At 35.3% G+C, this 24,939-nt stretch overlaps 1 protein-coding gene across 1 annotated transcript in view; it reads left to right on the top strand.

Annotated features, from left to right (window-relative positions):
- Window positions 1–20,299, top strand: part of LOC149804679 (cytochrome c oxidase assembly protein COX16 homolog, mitochondrial-like) — a 30,332-nt gene extending 10,033 nt beyond the window's left edge. Inside the window, exons 2-4 of the mRNA XM_089942956.1 lie at window positions 1,292–1,363; window positions 9,097–9,183; window positions 15,555–20,299. Coding sequence (XP_089799082.1) covers window positions 1,292–1,363; window positions 9,097–9,183; window positions 15,555–15,671 — 276 coding nt within the window. The 3' untranslated portion in view covers window positions 15,672–20,299. The remainder of the gene's footprint in view (window positions 1–1,291; window positions 1,364–9,096; window positions 9,184–15,554) is intronic.
- Window positions 20,300–24,939: the final 4,640 nt, after the last annotated feature.

Raw genomic sequence — 24,939 nt, 5'->3', positions numbered from 1 at the left:
AAGTTTTTGGTTTGAAAGAAACAGCTACATGAAAAGTTGTTACACATCTTTGTATATGAATAACAAATCCTATCAAATGAAATACAGTGGAAACCTGTAATGAACACTTACAGCAATAGCAATATAACAAGTAACACTCTAATTTGATAATAATATGACTTGTCTTGTGAATGAAAATGATTTTACTGAGGCAAAACACTGTATGGACATTTGTTAAAACTGATAATATAATGTAGCCTCTAAGTTGAACAGCAAGAAGCATCTCAGAATCACATTAAATGTACCTAAGTTTACGATATTTCTCTATGATTGTTGGTTTGATATTCAGATCATTATTAATGTAAACATTTTTACTTAATCTGAATCTTGGATAGTGGAATTCCTCCATGGAATAACCTAGTCTACCTGATGTTTCCCGACGTTCTTTATCATAATTTTAGTAATAGACCTTGTTTTGTTGACATCGTAGAATGTTCTAGAAATGAACATTTGACCTTCTATTTTTGTTTCAAATCATTTTATATAATGTTGTTTACTTAAGAAATTACTCATTCTTGCATTAATGTCTTTTGCAGAATCAGTCTTATTGTTGTATTCACTTTTCCATTTGGGTGGAATTATTTGTTCAAATTATTACTCACTGGGAATATATTAATTTTAGAAATATAGTGAAATCAGATGAGAACATTTTTGGATTATAATATTGTGATACATCAAAAGCACATCACCACAATCCATTTTATTGGCACATTGCCACATTTAAAACTACAGGCACATCAAAACATTTTAGGACTTACTAGGATTTAATTTACAATACTGTAAGTTCTTTTCAAATTTTCACTTTGTATTCTTGGGAAATAATTAAATTTTACAAAACTTGTTGGTGTTTTGCTCTTTTCTGTTTCTTAGTTTAAGACCATAGAGTCATAATACTCCACCAAATATACTAGCCATCATGTGCTGAAAAAATGGCAATAAGCCAAACAAAACCAAGCGGAAACTATAATAATAATGACCTTATTTAAAGAGGGTAGCACAGTTAGCTATGAACTAATCTACCTTGAGGCCCTCATACAAAGGAATTTATTTATTTTAGCTGCACCACTGGAGAACTTATTTCAGCATTTTTGTAGTTTCCAACCTAATAAGAGGAAGCCAATCTGTCTTGTTCCAGTTGTAATGAAAGGTATTAGGTACATATAGGTTTAGTTAGAGATATTGTGGACTTTTCTTTTTTCTTTTTAATGAATTATACAGGACTTAGACATTGTGTACATATTTTTTGTTGCAGGCTTTCCTTGGAATTGGTTCTGTTGGCTTGGGTGAATTTTCCAAGACTCGATATGTATTTACCCAAAACCAAGTAAGTACTGAATGCTGATTACTTACATTTTCAATTTAATTAAAAATTGATTTATATAAAGCTTGAAGATTTATATACCTATATTTATTATCCTTAATTCTATCAATATAACAGAAACATCATTATTTTTGGTCCTTTATTTCATTTGTAATAAGAACTTTGTGCTCATATTAAAAGTTTGCAAATTATTTATAATTAAACAGCTGAAAATGTTTATTTTTCTTTACCATTGAAGAAGAATTTTAATGCTAAGAATGTGTAAATCCTATGGCCATTATGTGCTGATAAATGGCATTAAGCCCCACAAAATAAAGCTAAATTTGGTAGAATTTTTTCCAGCATTTTTGTACAGTTTCCAACCAAATAAGGGCAGTCCAATCTATTACAGTAGAACCTGTCTTAGACCACCCCTTCTGCCAAACAGTTATGGTCTCTCAGTGTGTGTGTGTGTGAATTGGATTTTTAACGTAGCTTTAACAATTTTCAATGATGTCTGCAGTGTGGCAGTTCATAGTGATGTTAACACTGGGGCATCATGCCGCAGACATGTAGCATGATGTCCCACCCAGTCACATTATGCTGACACCAGGCCAACCAGTCCTAACACTAACCTCTTAATACTGAGTGCCAAGTGAGGCAGTTGTTAGTACCATTTTTATAAGTCTTTAGTATGACTCAGTCGGGAATCGAACCCATGATATGGTCTCTTAAGACAGGTGGTCTCTCATAACAGGTCATAGCACTATATAATCAATAACCTGTGCATTGAGAATAGGTCTGAAGACAAGTGTCTCACATAGCAGTGGTCTTTCAAGACAGGTTTTACTGTATCAATCAGTCAATCTTTTTACCATCTTCATTGTTTTACTATACATACTTTAACAAGCAAACACACCTCACTTTGATCCAAACTGGCATTAAAATATTCATTTCCAAGCATATTTGTCTGGATCCAAGCATTCATTTTTGGAGGGAAGCAGCTATAACATCATGATTTTCTTTGAATCTACTACCATGAATTCCTAGTGCTTGTTGTTGTGGGGTTTAACGCCATTTTTCAGCACACGATAGGCTATACATGGCGGCCAGTATTAATGGTGAAGGAAGAACCCGGGAAAACCCTGGGAAGAACCATCGACCCACAAGAAGCTACTGGCAAGCTTTCTCACATCCTAGACTTGAACCCACGCAGATAGAGTTGAGATGGCAGTTATCCGTAATGGAGAGCACTTTAGACCACTTGGCCACTTGGGACCTCTCCTAGTGCTTGTTACGACATAGTTTTTATCCCGTGCATTTTCATAAAATGTGGTGGTATTGTATCTTTATTTCTATTCATCCATTATGCTTTCATTTTTGCTGTATAACTTTAAAGCTGCTTGTAAATATTGAATGAAACTTGTTATACTTTGTATATCCTCATTAGAAGGTATGTCATATACCCTACTTGGGGTCGTGTTTTCAAAATCAAGGTAACATTTTGGTATATATTTTTCCCCTGCACTTTCCTTGTACTTTATACTTTATTACTTTCAAGCTATTAGAGATTATTGGATGAATCTTGGTGTATTTATGCATTGTTATTGTGTTATGAAGCACATTATAGGCCCCATCTTCAAGTTAATGGTCATAGTTTATTACTTTAAGTCTTTTTCATACTTTCCATTCCATAATATAACTTAAAAGCTGTTTGAGTCTTACAGTTGAAACTTGGTATCCTTGGACATCATTAGGAGTCGTCATGGGGGTCATATTTTCAAAGCCATGCCTCATTATTTGAAGATTTTCATTACACTTTCCATTAGAACTGTTTGAGGTGTAACACATGGTATACATATGCATCATCATCTTAATGTATTTTGCCTGCCACATTGGGAGCTTATTTTTGAAGCCAGTATAAAAACTAAATATTTTAAGTTTTCTGTAACATTCTGTTCTGTATGTATCTCAGAAATGTAGGAAATTAAGGAATGAAACTTGCTATATATATCAATGTTCCAGCTAGAAATAAATAGAGGATTATAGGAGATTGGAAAATGATGAGCAGAAAACAGAGTGCAAATATAGAGAACTAAAGAAGTTAAAAATCTGAAAAAATTGTACTAGAAAGAAATAGAACTGTTGAGCAATTACCTGGAAAGAAATCAAAGTGAGAAAACACTTGCTGCACATGAAATATCAAAAATGGTGGCAAACAAAGAATTGACAGAGTTGGAAAAATACTTAGGTACAGAAGAATAGAGATGGAGGAAGGATCCATTCTAGAATGTGCATAAAAGGAAGGCACACAAGAAATTGATATGACAAATACCCTTGGAAAGAAGACCAAGTATGGCAACAGTAATGATAGCTTTACAAATTAATAACAAGAACTTTCTTATTTTGATCGAATCACTTAACAGGAAAGGTTTTAAAGGGTATCAAGCCAATACTACCATCAGGAGTAATAACCACTGGAGGAGAAAAAGTATTTGTCAAAGAACCATTACCAACACTAAGGAAAAGAAAAAAGAAAACAGCATAACTACACCTATCAGACATACCATTGGAAATACTCCTACAGGCAACAGTGGAGAGGTTCAAGGGAAAATTCAACATCAAAGTGACAAAAGCAAGAATAGATACTATCCCTCTTACCCTATCAAAAATAGGATAAGGATACTGGAAATAGAAAATTCAGAAATAAGGTATGTGAAGCCAGCCTTTTTCCAACATCGCTTTCTAACAAAAAACTAGTATAAAGGTTGCATCCACCATAGAAAGCATAATAAATGTGGGAATACTGGCTTTAACCCACAGAAATTTTCAAAGTTCCAAGAAGAGGGTAAACAGCAAGTCTGTGTCTCGGAAATGAGAATCTTACCTAACCACAAACAGCAAGAACAACAGAACATCAAACAGGGACAGAACTTGCAGAAACAAAAACAGAAACAAAATCAACAGACAGTTTCCAAACCAAAAGGAACAACACCAGAAGCAAGAACAACAGAACACCAAGCAGGAACAGCAGCAACAACAACAAGAACAAAAGCAACAGGAGGAAGGCCAGCAACAGAAACAAAAGCACCAACAGCAACAAGAACAACAACACAATGCAGATGAAACAACCATAGAGACAACAATAAATAATAAACAAGAACTATTTGCAGCAGTAAGAACAACAGAACATCAAACTGGAACAACAACAACAAGAATGAAAACAACAGGCCAGATCACAAAAACAAAAGTAGCAACAGCAAGGACAGTACCACAATCAGGTGCAGAGAAAACAACAACAGAGACAACAATAAATAATAAACATAAACGCTTTGCCAAATAGAATAAGGAGAAAGAAAGGAAAATGAAAAGACCCAAAATGAGAGTTAGAAGGAGGTAAACAAGTCAAGAAAAGAACCAAACAGGAAGAAATACTATCTACTGAACTTTGATGCAGATTTGGAAAATTCTGAATGAACTCAACATTTCCAAAATTAAAGTCTACTACCTACTAACCTTCAATGAGTAAATCTTTAATTTAAGAAAAAACAAACCCTAATATAAAACAACAAACATAGCATACACCAACACATAAATGCAAAGCCTTCAGGCAACAATACCATTAGGGCAGGTGACCTCCCTTAAAGTGGTCTGAAAAAATCAACCAAGGGAGATACCCCCCCAAAAATAATGCATGATACATGTCTCTGTCAATCATTTTTGACGTGGAATGAATAAATATTGAGCAGCTGTATATGTACTTTGTGAGTATAATATGAAATATAATAAATATATAGAAAAAGGCACTATGAAGTTGGTGACAAAATAAACATATCCTGAACAAAAAAGATGCAACTTACTTCCTAATTATTTCTTTTTTAACAGTCCAAGTATATAGTATAGTTGATGCATCTGGGTAAAGAATAGTTCTTGCATAACACTTTCCATTTTCCTTTTCACCTTAGAGCCCTTTAACTTTGCATACCACTGTGGAAGTACTATTGTTAGGGTCATGGGTCAGTGTTTTTAAATTTTCCATTACACCTTTCTTTTACTTCTATAACATTAGAACTATTCAAGACCATGGGATGAAATGTGCTTGCTATGTTTATCATGTACCATATTGTGTGTCCTTTTTAAGGTCAAGATTACAGGCCTTTATGTTACAGTAAAATTTTCACTTTTGCTCTTCAACTTTCAGAGTTTTAAAGTAGATAAAATTCAGTACACTTGTATATTGTAACAAGACGTTTTCCAGTAGATAAAATTCAGTACACTTGTATATTGTACCAAGACAATGTGTTGTATTCCATATTTGGGGTCCTGTCTTCAAGGGCAAAGTGATAAGTATCTATTTCATGGGATATTTGTTTCAGCTTTACAAGTTAAAAATTGTTAGGGCTTGAACCATGTAACACTTATGTTTCTCTGTTTGATGGTATCTCATGCATTACAGTAAAAGTTTGTCTTCAGGGTCAAGGTCAGTAATCAATTTGTTCCTTGTATAGACACTGGGATCAAATTCTTCAGGTAAGTATACATGTGATGGGAAAAGTGTTTATAATATCATTGTAGAGTGCTTATTATGATGAACATTAAGATCATGAAATTTACCCAAGTAATTTGAAGTGCATAATGTGTGTATTGCATCAAATATGGTATTATTAAAAACCTGCACATATGACAAATTGGATTATAATAGTCTGTTAACATGTTCAGTTCATTTAATGAAATTGTGAGTCTGTGTTAGATTGTGATGTTATAAAGCAGTGATATTCACATATCAGATGAGTCCTTGGAATTGTAATGCAATCATATGTATATATGAAATATACTGCTCATTAATGAATGTGAGATTGTGACACCATGTTATTCATATAACAAACAAAAATTATGACAAAACACCATTCAACAACAGACATGAACTTAACCAGTTTCACTATAATAGGGTGTACCCAAGGAATGATTCCATTTATTTGATTTCTTTTCCTTCCACTGACTGACCTGTCATGAACCTTACTTCTACACAGACAAAAGTTGAGGCATAAACTGTTGACCCCAGACCACTGATTCCAACCATTAAGCTTGGAGTCAGCTAAAAAAATATATACAACTGAACTGTGTAATGCATGAGACATAAACTTTATCATGTTTTTTGTACAAACACCTCTATACTTGTCATCTATATATGCACAAGAAAACGGTAAAACGTGTGTATACAATGACAGGGTAACCAAGTTCATACATGAATCTCTCTAAAACAAGAATAATTACAAGGGAGTATAAAAAAAACCTATGTTTCTTATGGTTTACTATGTACAACATATATAATATGGCCCAACTTGTCAGTCTGATAAAAATATGACTAACCTGAAATGGACTGATAGCAATGGGTTATCTAAAATTTTCAGACCTAATGTTGTTGTGTTTAACGCCATTTTGCAACACACGATAGGCTATACATGGCGGCCAGTATTAATGGTGGAGGAAGAACCCAGGAAGTCCCCGGAAAGAACCACTGACCCTCGAGAAGCTACTGGCAAGCTTTCTCACATATCCACATTGGTTGAATCTGAGACTCGAACCCACGCAGACAGAGGTGAGATGGCAGTGATCCGTAATGGAGAGCGCTTTAGACCACTCGGCCACTCGGGGCCCCCAGACTTAATGTAAATTTTATGATAAAGTCTGAAACAAGTAACATAACAGACTACTCTATATGTAGATATATGATAGAAAGAAAAGAAGAATGTCTACAATTATTTCTTACTGCTACAGTTGTAAGGTAACATTTTAAAGAAGACATATTCATGACAATGCAAATATGCAATGTTGCTATTTGAAACCATGAATAGAAAACACGATTTCTTCTGCCTATACTTTTGTACATGCCAGTAAGTTGGTTGCCCAGGTGGGTAAAAATAGCCATGTCATATTTGTTTGACAGAACTAAAACATGTATGATGGGTAATGCTGGTATCTATGCTATATGTACTTTAAAATACAACACAGTGTCAACTTTGTTAACACATTTCTGTGAAAGACTTTTAGTTACAGACTATGCATATCAATTATGCATTAATATATAGCAAATATTTGTATCAGGATATACATATAGTAAAATGGGTAATGTCAACATGATATAAAGTCTGAGGGATAGCTAACATGGGTAGTGTTCTTATTTGTTATATAAACCTGTTTAGTGGAATGGTCAGTTGTAAAGTTATGTAAGCCAGTTGAGCAATATCAAACCCAGTTAAACCTCATGTTTTTGTTAAGTGATAGCTGGCTTGAAAGGCATGTGTTGAAGCATCACTGCACTAATTAAATTTCTTGTATACTGTTAATCCAAATATTTTAGCATCATTATATTAATGTAGTGCTGTTTTTTGTAAACATGGACAAATTTGAGTTGTCTTTATTCAGGTATATTGAGGTCATCAGATGGCACATTATTTGAATCAAAACCATCAAGTGGATTTTGTTCTAATAAATTTATAAAATATCAATCAACAGTATTTCATTTAAAACGGTGTTCACAAGTTCATCTTCTTTCTAGTTAACATCCATAGCAGACAATTTTGATCTTAGTGCCATAGTTTGGAATCATCCGTCTGAGTAGTCCTCAGTTTGATCTATCAGCATAATTTTATTGTGAATTCAGCATTTTCAGATATTGGTTTCCTCACTGAATTTGCTCAAACTTGATGCAGTTCCAGCAAATCTTGTACTAGCATTGTACCCTCAAAAACTAATCTTAGACCCAAGGTTTGATAAGGTCGTCTTTGGATTCTCATTACATGTAACTATATCTCAACTGAATTCTGTGGATGCACATTTTCTCCCAGCTTCTTATAAAGTGAAGAGACCCTAGTTTGCATTTTTTTTTTAAATGAATATGCATGTAACAGAAAATTGTAGTGAAAATGAAAAATTTAAATGCACCAGATACTTTAAAGTCTAAAATGCCATTCTTGAAAGTTCATTTATGAGCATTTAATGTACAGATTTATTCTGAACTTTTTATCTTTTTTTAAAATCTGTTTTTTTTAGATAATTATGTAAATTTATGGTGTGTAACTATGTGTACAAACTGAGATAAATCCTGTGTTAGAATTATCAAATTTTTTCTTTTGTGTAGCTTTGTGTTTAATGGAAAATGTCATTTTCTTTGAAATAGAAAATAATGTATTTTTTGAGGTCTTAATGGAGAATAATTCATAGCCCATTGTAAAACTGAGTTTCAATTCAATAGGTGAGCACTTTAGCGTTTTTCTTTCCATTCTTCGACTTTATTGCCATTTGAAATTAAAGGATGAAACTTCAGACTCGTTTCTTTTCATAGGAAGTTGTATTATGTACTGTATTGATAGTCCTATCTTCAAGGTTATATCACTGGTCAATATTTTAGGCTACAGTTACCTTTTCACTTTCACTATATTACTTAGAAGCAGCAGAAGGTAATGGGGTGGAATTTTATATCATTATGCTGTTCTGTTCATATATTGACCACTATACCACTAACTTGGGCATTGCATTAAAATTTTCATACAGCTTTGCAAATATCATGACTTCATTAACCCTACTTTTTTTGATCCCATGTTTTCTGTAAACAAAATTCATCCAGTTGTTTGATATGATTGACAATGGATCATGGGAAAGTTCAGCTGCAATATGACCCAATCTATTTTAACACAAGAAAATATTAACTAGCAACAATAATGCAAACTTAATGGGAATTCAACTTTATTTCATAGCACTCACAATCATTAGAGGAGTTTAATACACTGAAACAGAAGAAGGAATTTGCAGAGAGAAGAAAAACTCTTCAGGAACAGATAGATGTGAGTAAAACTTGTTAGTTGCATGAGCAAATTACTCCAGAATTTCAGTTCTGTTTTATTTTCTTCCATATAGCCAGAGTGATTATAGTAAAAGTCATACAGATCATGCATATATTCAGTTCCAGATATTTCAGTAATAGGTGTCATTTTTTAGAATTTGATTTGTCGTATCTTTAAATGGCAGTCATTCACTTTATTTGGATCCACATACATTTGTATTCTTTGGAAGGTCTTTATTTACATGCCCTAAGAAGTACATACAACAAAATCAGTATTAAAGTACATGGACATTTTGGATAATATCAGCCTCAGGGTGTGATCCAGTACAATCAGGATTGAATGTCATACGCTTTGATGTCCTAGCTTCACATGTTGATAAACAAATTCATACTACCCTATACTGTGATGATTAGATTCGACATGCTCTTTTCTTTACCCAGTTTAGTACCTCACTGCAATGTAAAAATCCATAGCGATTGATAATTTTTGCCTGGAAGTTCCATGATGACAGTTAAAGTGAGAGCATTCACTAATCAGGCTATAATAGACTTTGGTTAAAAAAAAACTTAGTTTTAAATTTTAAAACAGCAATTCATATTTAATTTAATATCAGTAAATGCGCATACATGACCTGTATGACTTTTAGTGATATTATTCTTGTATTTGTAGATTTTAGGACGTTAATCTGTTTAATAGTGGTTTCACTATTGCCAAATGATCACCACAGGTATTTGTGGCAGTAAAATCACCATTAATGTCCACATGCAATCAAACATGCCCTAAAAGAAGACTCTGTACAACAGCCATCTTCATAAAACAGACACATTTTTCCCATATTGTAAAGCAGTTTGGACTTGTGGAATGATAATGCATGTTTGTTGCCTATCTGTCTGGTAAAAATAAAGAGGTACATTTAGGTCATGTTTGCAGTCATTGTTACTTGTAGATTCACATCACATGATATGTGAGGTGTAATGTAGCCATCAGTGAAAACTAGGTCACTGATCAATATTTCATGGTTTGGTGATCTATGCATCGATAACTCATACCCAATAACTAGCAAAATGACTTATAATGTGGGTTCAGGCATGTTTCCTTTTTTTTTCTTTACTAAAAATTGGCTCCTACTTTTTGAATGTGAAAATAATCGAGAACAAAACTGTTAACAAAACCATGATATATTGGTTGTGTTATCATTGAGAACATTGGATAATACCAGGAAAATTTAATCATCATAAGGAAATTCCTAATGTTTAATAAGAAGTCATATTTTGTTATATTTTCTTTTCAAATGACGATCACACTATGCTGTAATGACAATAGTCAGCAAAATTTTGATCAATGAAAATGTTACCAACTTTGTCTTGAGGCAGTACTTACGTAAATAAATATCAATCAAATAAGTTTTCAAAAGTGAATTCATGTTATCTTTTAGTTTGGTCTAAGTGTAATCATAAATACAGTGTACCCTCATACATTCATGCCTTACAAATGTCGTGCTACCATCACAGTTATGTCTGCAATTGTTTCTATGAGTTCCCCTAATTAAGTGTCAACAGTTTTTGTTATCTGACTTGTGGAAGTATTTATGTTGTTGCACTGAGTGAAAAACATTCTTGCTATGTAGTACATGTATCACATTCATTAAATTAAAAAAAAGGGGGTGGAATAAAATAAAAGTTAAAAGTCATGCAAATCCCACCTTTATAAGTGATAGCAGTCATAGTCATATGTCAGGTCAACTCATTTCAATTGATCAAACACCGTTATAAATATTATTATGTAAGTAATAAAATTAAACTACCTTAACTTAGCCTACTTATTCACAAATATAATCAAAGACAGCAAGACAACCAAGCAAAATGAGTACTACGTGAAATAAAAAGTTTTCTTTCTCTTTCAGATATATTCCCCAATCATATTATGTTAGGAATATTATCCTGCAACTTCACAAGTCCAGTCCTTCTGAAACATACCAACAAAAAAAATGCCATTGTATATCTCATATAGACAGAGGCTATAACTCTTGCCCATTATCTATCCTTGAATTGATGTTCAGAAGCAGGCAGCTCAGGAACTGCCCATCCAACTTGCGGCTTAACCAACACAGGTGTGTGGAAACACTCAGCCCCTGCCAGTGTTAAGGGGCCTGAGAACAAATTTCAGCCAGATGTGCGGAACAGGCAGTGGAGATTGTGCAAATGCCACAAATCATGTTTTTTTTAATTCAAAGCTGTTTCTTATTCTTAAAGCGAATGGCAAGTTGAGGCAGAGCATCGACAATGAATCGCCTCAGACAATTCATTGCACCACTGAAATTCAGGATGGAGACATGAGATCAATCTGCCACTCCAAACGAAGGGACAAGTATGCCAGGAGTCTTGATATGGCCAACACATATTTTCATGTCCCCACATCATGGAAATTTGTGCTTTGCTTACCACGACACGGTTTATTAGTTCAAAGTCCTACCCTTTGGCCACATTATTAGCCCTTGGGATTTTTGCCAAGGTTATGGATTGCATTGTCACCCTTTTCTGGTCGACTTTATGACATCATCTACAATGATGGCAGTGCACCTGGATGCCATCCTCCAGAAACATATCGTAAGTTTTATTCTGCTCCAAGGCAGAAATTATTTTCCTGCACGTTTTAATTATTTGGGTCTTCTAGTGAACTGGGAAAAGTCCTCCGCCTGTCCCAACTTTTGTCCATCTGGGTATGGAGTTTATCATTAACCTGAATCTGGAATGACTTCCTCGTTTTCACGTAATCAGGATCATCGAACTCGTTGAGTCTGTTTCCAATAGGACTTGGATTTCAGTGAGAGAGTTCATGCAATTGCTTGAATTATAATTCAGTGCAGCAGTAGTCTTGATTTCACTTGGCTGACTTTTATGCACCCCTTACAAATTGTGCTGCTAGCACATTATCAAGTCCCCTTGATCAAACAGTCATGATCATGTCTAGATATGATCATTTCTGTGTCAGTGGCGCAACCGGGGGTTGGCTGACCATGGGGATTCTGCTGGAGAAGCCACAATCAGAAATAATGGTATGTACCAGTGTGAGCACATACATTTGGGCTGCCTATCTGTTACCGAACTTCATTACTGTCATCTCTCCAGTCCCAGACCCAAAAGTAAGAAGCCCTCCACTCTGAAGCCTTATGGGGGAAAGTGGCATGTTTTCAGGGACTTGTGGTATGCAAAGAACATTGTCCCTCTGAGTGGCTCACTCAACCAGCCAACTTTTTTATCCGGCTCTTCAAGGAGAAACAGTTGGCCACAGTTACTGTCAAAAGATACCACACCATGATATTGGACACATCCTGGCATCATGGTAGATGTGATATTGGGCATGATAAGACCTTACAAACTTTTAGCCAATTTTGATCTCAGTTGATCGAAATCCTTCATTCTTTTTCCAATGGGAATCTCTTCTGGGTTTTAATTGACTCAATTCAAATACATTCGAGCCTCAGGCCCACACTTCACGAAAGTTCAGTGGTCCTCTTGACACAACCAGGCTATGTATATGTAGCCCAAAAAATAAGAACAAATTTCTCTTCCTTCTGGTGAAAGCTGGGATACGGGATATCACCATTCAAGCCCATGCTTCGTGGCTGAAATGGGTTATATGCTTAACATCAGAGTTGCCTCATAAAGATTACCACGTTTGAGTTTAGAGCCATCTTTGTGAGGCTCGTGTTAGAATGTAATGTTTCAACCTGAGATGTAATGAAAACTGTTGGCTGGCATGCAGAGTCAACTTTCTCAAGTTTTATCTAGAGATTTAGCTGTGCAGAAGCATACCTTGAATCTGGTAGGTCTGGTGGCAGCATCACAGATGCCCACCAAACCCAATTAAAACAATCAACACTGCTTATCAGCTTCACTGGATTTACCAGTGAAATTTTATAGGTAAGATTTCAATATTTGTCTTCTTAACCATATGTAAGGGTCACAGATCAAGTGACACTAGGATGTGTTGCTTATGTAATTAGGAGAATGGGTTATTGTTTGTATGGGGAATCCAGCAATCATTCACTCGAAAGATACACGAGGTAGAGGATGAAAAATTTCACTATTGCTTGGAATGAAATCAAGCCATCATTATTTTATAAATAGAACAATACAAAAAATATCAAGTTTAGATAGTAATGGTTGGTCCACAAAATAAAAAAAGGAATTTTGTTGGTTTTGAATCAACAACAGAAAGCAGTGACTTAATAATGTTTTTCACTTACATGTAATGGTTGTTGAACCAGTTTAAATAATGGTAATAATCTTACAGAGGTTAGTTATCTTGAAAATAAAGGAAATTTTTACAGAAAAACAAAACAACTTTGGTAGAAAAGTCTTTTTATTGACAGTTATTCCCATCATGATTATATAATTGAGTATTCAGCCCTTAAACAGCTCCATTACCTCCCTCCTCTGACCTCTCTATTTCTTGATGTCCTTTGTGGATGGCATCCCTTATTCTTTGAGAGGGGTTCGTCAGTAACTTGCAACCTCACTTATAGTGTGGTCTATGTTATTGGACCCTGTTGTGCGCAAGCTATACAGGGAGAGGTATATTACATTTAGTTTCTCTAGATTATGGTCTCTGTTATTGGACCCCGTTGTGTGCAAGCTATACAGGGAGAGGTATATTACATTTAGTTTCTCTAGATTATGGTCTCTGTTATTGGACCCCGTTGTGTGCAGGCTATACAGGGAGGGGTATATTACATTTAGTTTCTCTAGATTATGGTCTCTGTTATTGGACCCTGTTGTGCGCAAGCTATACAGGGAGAGGTATATTACATTTAGTTTCTCTAGATTATGGTCTCTGTTATTGGACCCCGTTGTGTGCAGGCTATACAGGGAGGGGTATATTACATTTAGTTTCTCTAGATTATGGTCTATGTTATTGGACTCTGTTGTGTGCAAGCTATACAGGGAGAGGTATATTACATTTAGTTTCTCTAGATTATGGTCTCTGTTATTGGACCCTGTTGTGCGCAAGCTATACAGGGAGAGGTATATTACATTTAGTTTCTCTAGATTATGGTCTCTGTTATTGGACCCCGTTGTGTGCAGGCTATACAGGGAGAGGTATATTACATTTAGTTTCTCTAGATTATGGTCTCTGTTATTGGACTCTGTTGTGCACAAGCTGTAAAGGGAGAGGTATATTACATTTAGTTTCTCTAGATTATGGTCTCTGTTATTGGACCCTGTTGTGCGCAAGCTATACAGGGAGAGGTATATTACATTTAGTTTCTCTAGATTATGGTCTCTGTTATTGGACCCCGTTGTGTGCAGGCTATACAGGGAGGGGTATATTACATTTAGTTTCTCTAGATTATGGTCTATGTTATTGGACTCTGTTGTGTGCAAGCTATACAGGGAGAGGTATATTACATTTAGTTTCTCTAGATTATGGTCTCTGTTATTGGACCCTGTTGTGCGCAAGCTATACAGGGAGAGGTATATTACATTTAGTTTCTCTAGATTATGGTCTCTGTTATTGGACCCCGTTGTGTGCAGGCTATACAGGGAGAGGTATATTACATTTAGTTTCTCTAGATTATGGTCTCTGTTATTGGACTCTGTTGTGCACAAGCTGTAAAGGGAGAGGTATATTACATTTAGTTCCTCTAGATTATGGTCTATGTTATTGGACCCCGTTGTGTGCAGGCTATACAGGGAGGGGTATATTACATTTAGTTTCTCTAGATTATGGTCTATGTTATTGGACTCTGTTGTGTGCAAGCTATACAGGGAGAGGTATATTACATTTAGTTTCTCTAGATTATGGTCTATGTTATTGGACCCTGTTGTGTGCAGGCTATACAGGGAGAGGTATATTACATTTAGTTTCTCTAGATTATGGTCTCTGTTATTGGACTCTGTTGTGCACAAGCTGTAAAGGGAGAGGTATATTACATTTAGTTTCTCTAGATTATGGTCTATGTTTAGGCCACTGTTGTAGACAATTCTATACAAAGACTCGTATAAGTTTATGAGTTTTTATGATGCTCCAACTTAAGTTATAATTAGGTCATTGTGAGCTATATTTAACCATTTAGAGATCTTCTCATTTTCTCAGACACTAAGGAGTCACATAGCATCATATGTAATTACATAATGAGAAATACTACAGGTGTATGTGAATACTAGGTCACTGACCTATATTTCACATACAGTATTTGCAATCAGGCAGTTCTTCCATTAGTGGCCTTCTTCTTTGAACCCACCATAATACATTTTGTCTATAATTAACCTCCATATAACAGACACTAAGGATAAGTTTGATGTATTAAAATCATCTCAGAATAAATTGTCTTTGTGGTGGGTGTCAGGTTATTTCCTTTTTTCCAGGAAATGTTACATAAAAATACTGCAGACTGGGTAAATATTCGTGGCCCAAGACCTGGAGAAGACTCCAAAACCATGCAGGCTGAGCAGAGGAGGAAATTACAAAAACAGCAACAGTAATAACAGAAACAGATTGTCAGTAAAGTGAATGCAGAATATGAAATGATTGAATGAAAATGTGTTTGTTAGATGTTAATCAAACAACAACTGTCATCAAGTTATCTAAAAGAATTACATGTAGTACTTGGACATATTACTGAAAGTAACAATCAGCTGTGTAACACTGACAGTAATAGTTGACTTCATAAGAGAGTCATTCAAATGATACATAAATCAGTACCGTGATGCAACTAGACACCAAAAATAAAAAATGAACCATTGTCTGGATTTAATAAAGTGGTGGCATATTTCCAAGCTGAACTTGCAAGAGTTTTGTGTAATATGCATCCAGCTGTGAACAGTGTAGACTCTTAATTGAAACTTTACAGCACACCCCCACACCTACCCCCCATGATGGAGATAAAGCTATTGTAAAAAAAGGTGCACAGTTATTTCGAAAACAGAGTGAGGACACTGATTGGTTAGCATGTATATCTTCTGATGATAACCATAATATGCTCTTCAGAGCAATCCACTGAACTGCAAGAGTAGTTGCATTCAGTAATTTGTGGCATTTATTTGCATCCAGCTGAAGGTCAGAAGGGACAGTAACTCTTACAGAATCATGTAGGTACAATGATTTGTCAATATGCACCTCTTCAGATGATGACCATAATATGTATCAAGTTTCATTGTGATCCATGAAAACACTTCAAGAATTTTGTCTTGCATTAAATTCAGCTGCAGGACAAAAAGGGTAATAGCCGACATGAGCACAGAGGTTTGTCATTTTATGCAAATTCAGATGATGACCATAACAGATGCAAGTTTTTTGCTGATTCATTGAAAACTGAGACTAACATACCTGCCATATTCCCAGACAGTATTGGGGATTTTTCATACTCAAAAACTGTGTTTTGAGGTTCCATGGGGTTAAGTGTGTGTGTCCAAAAAGTGATGTCCAGTTGATAATAAGCCTGTAGAAAAATGATGGAAAATTCAAAGCTGAATAAAAGAAAATAATTTGTCAGTCTTCATTGCATTCAGTACACTTACAAAGAAATAAAATTAGTTAGTGGACTTAGTGTTGTCAGTTATCATCACCATACATATACAAACACATAATCACAATCACACTGACTTTGAATAAACACATACATCAAGTTTCTGTCTTTAAAATTCATTGAATGGCGTAATATATGCTTAATTTGATGCAGTTTTGGCTATTCTCAGTAGTTAATTTGAGGGTTTGACGATAATGCAAGGGTCATTGGTGTTCATCTTTGCACTTTCCATAAACTGCAAATCCTTGTATTCTTGATGATCATCACGTTAGTATTGTCAGAACTGTAGCTGATGCTGTCTGATCATGAGAGATGCTTGTCTCTGTAGAAAAATTAATATACATCACATTTGGGACTGACCATTTCATTGGGAGAAGGGTTGTGAACCCTTTATCATCACAAATCAACTGTACAAACATGAATTTTACCTGTGCAAATTAATATAATGGGCTCCCCACAGCAGTCTTCAAACAACTTGACACATCACCCTAGCTAACATCAGCCAGTTAAGTAATGCTAAAAAGGTGATTATTTATACCTGACCTCTATGTCTTTTAATTTCCTGTATGACAATTAGCTATATAGACTGATCCTTATATTGTTCGACATGAACACTAAGCAGGATTGTTTACTGTTATGTTATGGGCATATACTGAGGTGCTGTTTTTCCCTTTTTTAAATTTTTTGGGTGAAAAATACTGAAAATTCTATTTTTCGAAACATGACTGTGTCAGGGGTTTGGGAGTAAAAAAAATCATATTTTCTCTGTGACATATTTATGGCAGGTATGAGACTTGTTGCATTCACAAAATTCTGCCTTTTCATCCAGCTTAAAGTTAAAGAAGGGCAATAACTCTAACAAACATATAGTAGCACTGTAATTTGTCTGTATGAATATATATGATGATAAATGTAATATGTATCCATTTTTGTAATGATCCATCAAAACGGGACTAGTTCCATTCAGTAGATACTATCATACACTACATTCAACAACATAACAAAAAGGGCAATAAAATTGTAAGAAGACAGTAATATCATGATACACACAACTTCAAATGGTGATCAAAACATGTACATGTATGAAGATTATTTTGGTGATCCATTGAAAGCTGAGACTATGCACTATATATTGGTTAAAAATGCAAAAACTCTTGCAATATTTTATTGTGCACATTGATTTGTTGAACTGTGCATTTTCAGATGATGACCAAAATATTAACTAAGTTTCATGACAATCAATTGAAAACTGCAAGCCTACTTCACTCCCCTTTGCAGGTATTATCCACCCTATTTTAAAATCAAAGCATCAAGAATATAAAAAGGCACATCACTTACTCAATTCTTTATTGATTTATAATTTTTAACACATTAACCCCTGAAGGTTTTTGTTGTTTTCTCTTGAAATTTGAATTGGAAACATATTTTGAAAGCTATTTCTGAATACATCCTAATACATCTACTTCCAGGTGGTTTTCCAATAACCTAATGCCTAATTGTTAGAAACATGATTTTTCATTGGCTATTTGGCTTGCACATGAGCAGAAGGGTAAAAGTTGGAGTTCTTTTTTTTTCTTTTCTTTTGCTTAAAGGACCCTTTATTTTTGTATCAAGACCACTCTTTATTCCAAATACCCATCTTATCCTACTTTTTGCAAAGGTTCATCTGTCTGTTTGCAGTTCATACCGGTCTGCCTTAGATCTGAGACTAAAAAGTCTAAAATCTATACACAAAATCGGATTCTGACCACGGGCAATGTTTGGGTGGAAAAAATCGGGTTAAAAAAAATGATGTTTTTCCCTCAGTATTTTGTAGTGCAACTAGAACTTCCAGATTATTTGGCATCATTGTAGAGCTACATCTGTCTACCTTTCTGTAATACCAACCACTTTAGTGTATCATGCATGACCTTGATGCTACAGAGCTCGGCAGTAGGCTACTACCTCCTGCCATGTTAACTCGTCGCCAGGGGTTAATGTGTTAACAAGGATTTTTGAATTTTTTTATATAATCATCAAGGAGTAGCTAAATTTGTAATTTATGTGCAGTGTTGATGCACAAGTGATTAAATATGCAAGGAATATTCAAATTTGGTGACATCGTCAAAATACACCCATTAACACATTAACCCCCTGGAGGTGTTTTGTCATTTTCGCCTGAAGTTTGAGTAGGAAACACATTTTGAAAGCTATTTCTGAATACATCCTAAGACATCAACTTCCAGGTGATTTTCCAATAACCTAATTGCTAGTTGTGTTAGAAACATCGTTTTTCATTGACTATCTGGCTCGTGCATGAGCAGAAGGGTAAAATTGTTTCGGTTTTTTTTGTAGTTTTTTTTGCTTAACAGACCCATTATTTTGTTATCGAGATCACTTGTTATTTCAAATGCCCATCTTATCCTACTTTTTGCAAAGGTTTATCTGTCTGTTTGCATTTCATACCAGTCTGCCTTAGATCTGAGACCAAAAAGTCTAATGTCCGGAGACAAAATCGGAATCTGATCACGGGTGAATTTGGGGTGGAAAAAATCTGGTCCAATGAGGTTTTCCTTCTGTATTTTGTAGTGCAACTAGAACTTCCAGATTATTTGGCATCATTGTAGAGCACATCAGTCTACCTTTCTATAATACCACCCACCTTAGTGTATCATGCATGACCTTGATGCTACAGAGCTCAGCAGTAGGCTACTACCTCCTGCCACGTTAACTTGTCACCAGGGGTTAATGTGTTAACTTGTTACCACTAAGTGGTCTCTAACATTGTCACCTTTGTGTGGCCGAGTATGTGTTGTTTATTCAACAAGAATGATGTAGTTCATGGTGTTGCATAAACTGCAGATAATTCCATAAATTTCCATAATGGTAGATGTAAAGTTGTGTCCCCACCCCACATATTTTAAAAATATTTTTGAAATACAGTGTTAGTTTTAAGACTCTGCATACATTGTTTATCTCATATGTATGTGTAAGCCTTCACTGAATATGGATCTTATGGAAACTGAAAAATGATGATGAGCAGGCTTCTTGTTTGCATTGAAAACTCCCATTTGGTTTTAAACACAAAGATGACGATAATGTTCATGACCACTTGGTGACAGTAGAGTTGGAAATGAAAAATCAATCAATTTTTTATGTTCACAATGCTCGCTAGTGTATAATGATATATGACAAAGTCTGCCAGCTATTTTGTTTTTATAGTATATTAAATAATTCAAAGCAAACAATTTATTTTTGTTTGTTCAAATGTTAATTTCCAATCATTTTCCATATGCTGATATGAGTAGATAACTTTTTTTGTAATTGTATGATGTAGCTGTCTGGAGTCAAGTGCACTGAAAGAAAACACTTCTTGAGTCTCAGAAATAAAACCAGCACTGTCTGAAAGGTTGGCAGTTATGTGTGTTTGTATGCTTGTTCCATGTTAAATCTTCCAGTTGTTTTATCAACTTTCTCATTAGTTAGCATGTTTTCATTTATGTGCTATGTAAGATAATTTTTATTACAAGACAAAGATATTTTTTGTTGAGGTTTGTAAATATTTATTTGCATTTTTTTCAAAATAAATTTGCGATCCAGATGAAACTTTCTTGTTTTTACATTGTAAAATAAACTCCTATTATAAAAAAGAAATTTGACTCTACTGGTCCAAGACTAGAAGGAGCTTAGGGTATTGCTGGCAGTCATAGCAATGTTTATAATTGCAGCTTCTTCCAGATGACCATGACAACACATATAGATCTTCTATAAGGTCTCTTGAATGGCCCTCTTCAAAAGTTTTTAGTGCCAAAGAGAGAATTATCATGAAATTTGATACAGCCAAACAAAATAATATGTTTCCAATTGCACTGGTTTTAAAATTATAGTATACAGGTCCTTTTTTTTAATAAAAAAAACTTTACATTTAATTTGATTTTTTTTTTAACCTCAGAGGAAACATGCTAGGGTCAAACAGGTATGATCAGCTCACTGGAAACACCTATTTTTTTTGACTGACCTAAACATTCATTCTGAAATCTAGTTAGTTGTTAAATAAAAAATCAGTGCCCCTCAGACACTGCATAAGACTACCAATGAGACCATTGTGAAAATCTTGTAATGTCTACTCCTAAACCAATGAGATAACTGTAATGTCCTGAAGCTTTGTTGATCCTAAATAAAAATGCTGACCCTAGTACGGCCATCAGGTTGGTCATATATTTTTGGAATTTAAAGATAGGAAAGAGAAATAAAACAAATCCTTGGAGAAAGTATATCAAAATTTCAGCAATAATGGCCTGAATAATGTCAGCTAGAGAACATTTCCAGTCAGATGTCATGCCGTTGGCAACCGCTCTAACCTCGTAAGCCAAAGTGCATAACAAGTTTATTTGAGCTGGGGTTATTTCTCAATATGCAGAGTTAATAACCCACTTTATCCAGGATGAGTCTGTGCTGATATATCTTCTGGTTCTTTTTGAGAGGTAAAAATTGGCATGATCTCCATCAATGCAGCAGCTCTATTCTACTAAGATACCACTTCAGAGCCTTAACTGGGTCTTGCAGGTGGCCTTGAGATGAAGTGTCCAGAATAGACAGTGGTTTCATAACAAATGTCTGGTTACCCATGGATGGAAATCTTGGCAATGAAAGAGGATGCTATCATGAGTGAAACTGACCCGTCTTGTCAGAATCACATGTAATATGGGTCTGCTGATCAGGCATGTATTTCACTGATTCTGCCCACCATCACTAATGCACTGAGGAAGCAGGTCTTGTATGAAAGGTGAGCCAGAGATGCCTAAAAGAGGTTCAAAAGGTGTCTTGTTCAACCAGGTTAGTACCCAAGATAGGTTCCAGTTTGGGCACAGAGCCGACATTTTTGGCAGTGCATAATCAAAATTGGAGAGAAGGTAGGGTAAGTCTTTGTTTTGTCTGATATCATCTCTTCCGTGAGGACAAAAGATTTCAGTGATCATGGAGCAGTAACTTGTCTTGTACTTGGTGGTAACTTTCTTTGAAGAGCCAGAGGAAGAAATTAGCTATTTGTGGTATAGATGCCTGGAGAGTTTGATGTGCTCTTTTGAACACCACTGTGTGAAAATTTGCCATTTGACTTTGTATCCTTTCAGAGTGGAGGGCCTTCTTTCTTGCTTGAGCATTTCTCTGTGTCTGGTTGTGAGAATTGTTGATTCTTGATGGCCTGCTTAATATGACCCAGATGTGCTTATTCAGTAACTCTGGATAGCGATGAAACAACTGCTGTCCTGGTTGTGTGAGTAGATGAGGGAAAATCCCAACTTTCCTGGGAGTTTCCATTGAGAGATTATGGAGTCACTGATGTACAACTCCTCCCATATTAGTGCAATGAAGATGAGGTGACACTCTGATACTCTTGCTCTGCATCACCTTTGGAGTCAGAGGTGTTGGAGGATATGTGTATGCATCTGGGACATTACAGTCTATCGATAGAGTGTCCACTGCACAGGCTTTGGGATCTGGGACTGATGAGACAAAGGTTGGGAGTTTCGTATTCCACCTTGTTGTGAACAGGTCCACCAACTGTCTGTCCCACGGGCACATATTTGAGTGAAAAGCGAGAGATGGAGAGACCATTCTGTCCGCATTAGTTGCTTATTCAGGCATAATGAATCTGCTTTAATTCCCTTTATTTTGGTGTATGATTGAGGATGTAATATGGATTATAAAGTATACAGCTTGGCCTTACTCCAGATGTGCACCTTTCAAAAAGCTGCTTAGCTAAGCTCCACTTGGTCATTTTCACTTCCTGGACTTCAGAGGTAAATTGTGAGAGAGAAAAAGCCAATAACTTTTTTTTTACATTTTATATATTTGGTAATTCATTTATTGCACTTTCAGAAGCTGGTATTTTCTAGTTTGGCAAAATTCATTTTCCCAATTTTAATAGGTACTAAAAGTAGTGCACTTTAGACTAATTCAGGGTGAATTGTTTAGCACAAGGGAGCAGTTATTTTAGTTAGCAGTGTGCTTAGATCAAACACAGTTTCCATAAGTACAATATCCAATGAAATGTCAGCCACATTGCTTCAAAACAGCATAGAGGTATGCCAACATTCTCTCCAATGTGCATGCTTCAAATGCAAACAACTTCACCTTACATACCTCACTCTTTCAAAAGTACATAATATCTGGTGAGCACTCATATGATGTCTACTTGATCCTAAATGAAAATGGTGCCAATCTGAAGTCCAATATGGCTGCCCCAACAGCCATCTTTCTTTTTATTGTTACTCATCCTGAACAGAAAGTCATATTGACATGATAGTTTCACCAAAAGACTTCTTTTGATGTATACTGGGTCCTCAATGAAAACGGCTCTGATCTGGATCTACTTTGGCCACCACAGTAGCTATCTTGAAAATTGTATACTACTTTATCTGAATGAATGGTCATATTATCATGGGATTTTCACTAAGAGTTCTTTTAATGTTTTGTTGATCTTAAACTAAAATGGTGCTGATGTGATGTCCCAGATGTGACTATCTTGAAAATCTTGCTATAGCTATGGTTTCATAGAAGAGTTCTTTTGGTGTCTGCTTGGTCTGGAATGAAAATAACCGTCAATGTGGCTACCACTGTGGCTATCTTGAAAATCTCTATTTGCAAATGGTTGGATAAATCAACATGGAGTTTTAACCAGTAGATTTCCTATGATACCTAGTTGTTCCTGAATTAAAATGGTGCCAGGCTTGTATCTAATATGGCTGCCATCATGGCTGTTGTGAAACTCTTGTCACTACTCTGCCTGAATGGATGATCATTACAACATGTGGTTTTGACCAAACAACCGAGCAATGATGTCTACTTTAAGTTTACCATAATTGAAAATGGTGACCCGACATCCAGTGTGTCTACCACAGCAGCTGATTCCCTTCATGGGGCTATTGTTGTATCATTGATTTTGTGGAAAAGATGCATATATATAGAGATCTGGGGGCTTAAAAATTCCACATACTGTATCAAATTCAGTAGATGCCTCTATAGTTATCTGGATATTTAATCATAACAATTTAGAATAATATCACCATGGTTATACACTTCATCTGTAAGAACATCTGTCATGAACATAGACCTGGGTTTTGAAAATTTGTATCCCATGACACTCAACTGGTAATTCTTGATGAACTTGTGAAAATGTGCTAAAAGGTAAACATACTGATTTTATTTTATTTTATTTGACTTCATTAAAGCATTTAACACTGTTGCTCATGAAGAAGACCAAGATGAAAAACGATTTCTCAAAACATTTTACAGAATTAGATGTAAAACATTGGCTTGGATCACATCTTTTATAGAATACATACTTATTTAATGGGGAAAATTCAGTATTCCAACAGAATTAGAGATCTCCCAGTCTTAAGTTCTAGAACCCATGCTATTTATCAGCAATATCATTGACCTTGCTACAATATGTCAAATCTAGATTAAGGTTGCTTGCATATGATACAGCTATGTAGTTAACAATATGTAAACATAATAAATTACATGACCTCCAAAATGGTCATGCAGAAGTAGAAAAAGGGAAGCAACTATGTGATCAGGAATTCAGCCCTTCCTAGTGTGCAGTTTCACAATTAACAGATCTCGCAAACCTATTACAACACAGTTTTTCTTTCATATTTTTAAATAGAAATTGTTACCTCTGTCAAATATGTGGTTGTCTGCCTCTTAGACTATCTTGCATGGAACATGCACACATGATACATAACTAAAAACAGCACAAACAACTTTAGGACTCCTTAAATGAAACAAAAATTGTGATGAAAATATGAAAGCAGTTTTTAACTTTTAGTATGCCCACAAGTGGACTATGCCTCTAGAGTCTGGTCCCCTCATATAGAAGATCTGGTCTATCAACTTGATTTCATCTACAAAGGTAATACTAGATGGATGAAACAAGACCACAGACAAACACCATATGTTAGTAAATATACTAAAATCAATATACTGGAGATGACATGACCAACAAAGAGTAATCATGGTTATAGACAGACACATACTTATACTGTAAATATCCTTTCTTTCTTAGTAGCATCATCCACAGAAAGTTTTTACCTGCAGAAATATTAACATGCCAGATGTCGATTACATCAACGTGACAGCAGGCCCAGCCCTAGGGCAAGGTGAATAAGGCAACTGCCTTGGGCCCTGCGCTTTCAGGAAATCAACTCCACAATAGTTTTTCTGCTTGGTGCCCCATGCTC

The sequence above is a fragment of the Sinohyriopsis cumingii genome, chromosome 2, assembly GCF_028554795.1.
Source record: "Sinohyriopsis cumingii isolate HCF-2022 chromosome 2, ASM2855479v2, whole genome shotgun sequence".
Taxonomy (NCBI): domain Eukaryota; kingdom Metazoa; phylum Mollusca; class Bivalvia; order Unionida; family Unionidae; genus Sinohyriopsis; species Sinohyriopsis cumingii.
This window is presented reverse-complemented; position numbering and strand designations above follow the sequence as displayed.